We start from the raw sequence: 3,733 nt of genomic DNA, 5'->3' as shown, positions 1-3,733 counted from the left end.
TCAAAATATATAAAAAATGATATTTTATTTTATTATTTGCTAATTGTCTTGAAAATATTTTGAAAGTGTGACATTATCTGAGCATTTTGTACATCAGTTTTTGATCTAAAGTTCCGAATATGTAAGTGTTTCGGAAAATTGCCATGCATTTTTCAAATTTTTAATTTTTACAATTTTTATTATTATTATTATTATTATTATTATTATTATTATTATTTTTTTAAGGATCCCCACACATTGTTTTAGAAAATAAATGGCATGTATTGTACGAAGCATTTTTCCTAGACTAAAATTTGTGCAGACTCTTAATTTGAAAAAACAAAACAAAACAAAAAATTCCAAACTTCCGCTAAAGAGCTTAGTGAAGATGACTTCACACCGCAACATCTGGAGGCTTTCATTGAAGAAAACACATTTTGTGCTTAATGGCAGTTAGATACAGTAATTCAGTTCAGTTCAAAACTGTACTCATTTTACAGAAACCAATACGAATATAACTCTTTATCCTCTTTATACTATGTTTAAGAGGATGGCTGAATTTGGTCCAGATTCAGGGGGACGGGTGAAGGTAGCTACAGTATCTTGTGGCTAATGTTTATGCCATTGTTTTGATGTGAAATGTTGTGGCAGAATTGATTATAGAGTCATTGATTTACAATAGCTATAATTTATTATGTAAACTTTCTCTCCAGGGAGTGACTATCGTGAAACCCATCGTGTTTGGAAACGTTGCGCGATATTTTGGCAAGAAAAGAGAAGAAGATGGTCACACTCATCAGTGGACAGTTTATGTGAAGCCCTACAGAAATGAGGTTAACAACTAACTAGTTTAATTTTAAGTGGTGCACATTAATATGAAGTCAGTAAAATAAAAATTTAAACTGATATACTGACATTTTTCCTTCTGAAATTTTCAGGACATGTCTGCTTATGTCAAAAAAATACAGTTCAAATTGCATGAAAGTTATGGGAACCCATTAAGAGGTGTGCAATTCAACATATCTAATAATTATTATTATAGTATAATCAGTGTTGGGTAAGTTACTCTAAAAAAAGTAACTAATTACTAACTAGTAATTGCATCTTCTACAGTGTAATTAGATTACTAATTACTCTTTATGAAAAGTAACTGCATAATTACTTATTACTAATTACTTTCTAAAACCCTGATCAACCTCAACCAGATGAAAAATACAAGGATTGACATGAAACTGTTCTTTAAATTCTTTCAAATAAATAAAATAAATTATTCATGAACTGGCCAAAGAATTTAAAGGGGCAGCGTTAAATTAGAAAACATATATTTTAATATTAGACGTTAAATTTCGATGTTAAACTCACTATTGTTTTAAATAGAATTGTTCTAGAGTCTATATACAGTATTTAACGCAATTACATCAGAAGTAACTGTAATTAAATTACTGAAAAATTAAGAGTAATCCCTTACTTTTTTTCTATGGAAAAAGTCATTTAATTACTTAGTAATGCATTACACCCAACACTGAGTATAATATCGTTGTACTGTCATGTTTTTGTTAATAAAACCCAGTATTCTTGTTTCAGTGGTTACAAAGCCACCGTATGAGATCACAGAGACTGGATGGGGAGAATTTGAGATCATCATAAAAATCTTCTTCATCGATCCAAATGAGAGACCGGTGAGAGGCGTTACATGACTTTCCTTCTCTCATTGAAAATGAATATAATTTCGGGCTTAACGGTCCATAAATGCAGAAGTTTGATGTTGTGCTATTGTTTTTGCAGGTCACCCTGTATCATCTTCTGAAGCTGTTCCAGTCAGACTCCAGCGCCATGCCAAAGAAGACCGTTGTATCTGAGTTCTACGACGAGATGGTGCGAAGTTGACCAGAGCAGAACAAATTGACAATACGGAGTAGCATACAATCTTAAAAGGATAGTTCACCCAAAAATGAAAATTCTCACATCAGTTACACACCCTCATGCCATTCCAGATGTGTATGACTTTCTTTCTTATGCAGAACACAAACGAAGATTTTAGAAGAATATTTCAGCTCTGTAGGTCCAAACAATGCAAGTGAATGTTGGCAAGAATTTTGAAGATCCAAAAAGCACATAAAGACAGCATAAAAGCAATCCATAAGACTCCAGTGGTTTAATCCATGTCTTCAGAAGTGACATAATAGGTGTGGGTGAGAAACAGGTCAATATTTAAGTCCTTTTTTACTATAAATTCTTCTCCTTGCCCAGTAGGTGGCGATATGCATGAAGAATGCAAACTGCCCAAAACAGAAGAAAGTGAAAGTGGAGATTTATAGTAAAAAAGGACTTATTATTGATCATATTGCTTCTGAAGATATGGATTTAACCATTGTTTGGACCTACAGAGCTCAGATATTCTTCTAAAAATCTTAGTTTGTGTTCAACAGAAGAAAGTAAGTCATACACATGTGGGATGGCATGCGGGTGAGTAAGTGATGACAACAAAATCTTTATTTTTGGGTGAACTCTCTCTTTAAATGGTGTTGGCTTTAAGGATGTATCTGTATTAAACATGGTGTACAATGACTGTTCTTTCTTTCTATGCAGATATTTCAAGATCCTACAGCCATGATGCAACAGCTTCTAAACACCACCAGACAGCTGACATTAGGCGCTTACAAACACGAGACAGAGTGTGAGTCACTTATTTACCTTTATAGCTCCTAATGGACAGCTTTAAAATGAGACAGTGTAAATACTAAGAGATGCATACCTAATAAATAGTACTTTTTTACGCTGTGACAATCATGATCTAAACATTCAACGTTCTTGCAGTTGCAGAGTTGGAATTGCGAACACGAGAAAAACTGGAAGCAGCGAAGAAGAAGACGAGTCTGGAGATCACAGAGCTGAAGGAGCGATTGAAAGCCTCCAGAGAAAACATCAACTTCCTCAAGGGAGAGATACGGAGACTGGAGGAGGACGACCAGATGAAAGAGCACTGAGGACTTTCACATCATCAAACATGTCTGTCCCGCAGCGTAACTGTGGACATAAAGAAGAAAGACTTAACCATCACTCTTGACGTTTGCGGGATTTGGTTGATAAGAGAAAACATTTGTGGGATGGATCATTTCAGTTTTGTGGTTTCAAAAAATAAATTTGTTCGTGAATGTGTCATAATATGGGATGGCCTTTTTTTAACCACAAAAACAAACTCTGAGAATTCATTGAGCCTTTGAGTTCACATCCACTTGACATAAGTTAATTTTTGTATGAATAAAACATTTTCTTTCTTATAAAAGTTGTTTTTGTTCCTTGTATTTTTCCAGTTGAATTTTTTCCTTGATTCCCAATGGGGGGGATGGGTACGTGAAAATAAATCAGAAATCAGAATGAAATTTTTTGCCAAATATGCTTACACACACACACACACACACAAGAATTTGTCATGGTGAGAGAAGCTTCCAGTGCAAATGCAACCACATATACATACAGGTGCATCTCAATAAATTAGAATGTCGTGGAAAAGTTCATTTATTTCAGCAATTCAACTCAAATTGTGAAACTCGTGTATTAAATAAATTCAGTGCACACAGACTGAAGTAGTTTAAGTCTTTGGTTCTTTTAATTGTGATGATTTTGGCTCACATTTAACAAAAACCCACCAATTCACTATCTCAAAAAATTAGAATACATCATAAGACCAATAAAAAAACATTTTTAGTGAATTGTTGGCCTTCTGGAAAGTATGTTCATTTACTGTATATGT

General features: G+C 33.8%; 1 protein-coding gene across 1 annotated transcript; it reads left to right on the top strand.

Annotated features, from left to right (window-relative positions):
• Positions 1-344: 344 nt before the first annotated feature.
• yeats4 (YEATS domain containing 4) lies at positions 345-3,304 on the top strand. The gene is made up of 7 exons (XM_051688973.1): positions 345-568; positions 693-812; positions 918-984; positions 1,564-1,658; positions 1,765-1,854; positions 2,569-2,656; positions 2,797-3,304. Exons 1-7 carry the CDS (start codon positions 518-520, stop codon positions 2,964-2,966), a joined length of 681 nt encoding a protein of 226 aa, XP_051544933.1. The 5' UTR covers positions 345-517; the 3' UTR covers positions 2,967-3,304.
• The last annotated feature ends 429 nt before the right edge of the window (positions 3,305-3,733 follow it).

The sequence above is a fragment of the Myxocyprinus asiaticus genome, chromosome 45, assembly GCF_019703515.2.
Source record: "Myxocyprinus asiaticus isolate MX2 ecotype Aquarium Trade chromosome 45, UBuf_Myxa_2, whole genome shotgun sequence".
NCBI lineage: Eukaryota > Metazoa > Chordata > Actinopteri > Cypriniformes > Catostomidae > Myxocyprinus > Myxocyprinus asiaticus.
The sequence above is the reverse complement of the archived record's forward strand: the minus strand, read 5'-3'. Positions and strand labels throughout refer to the sequence as shown.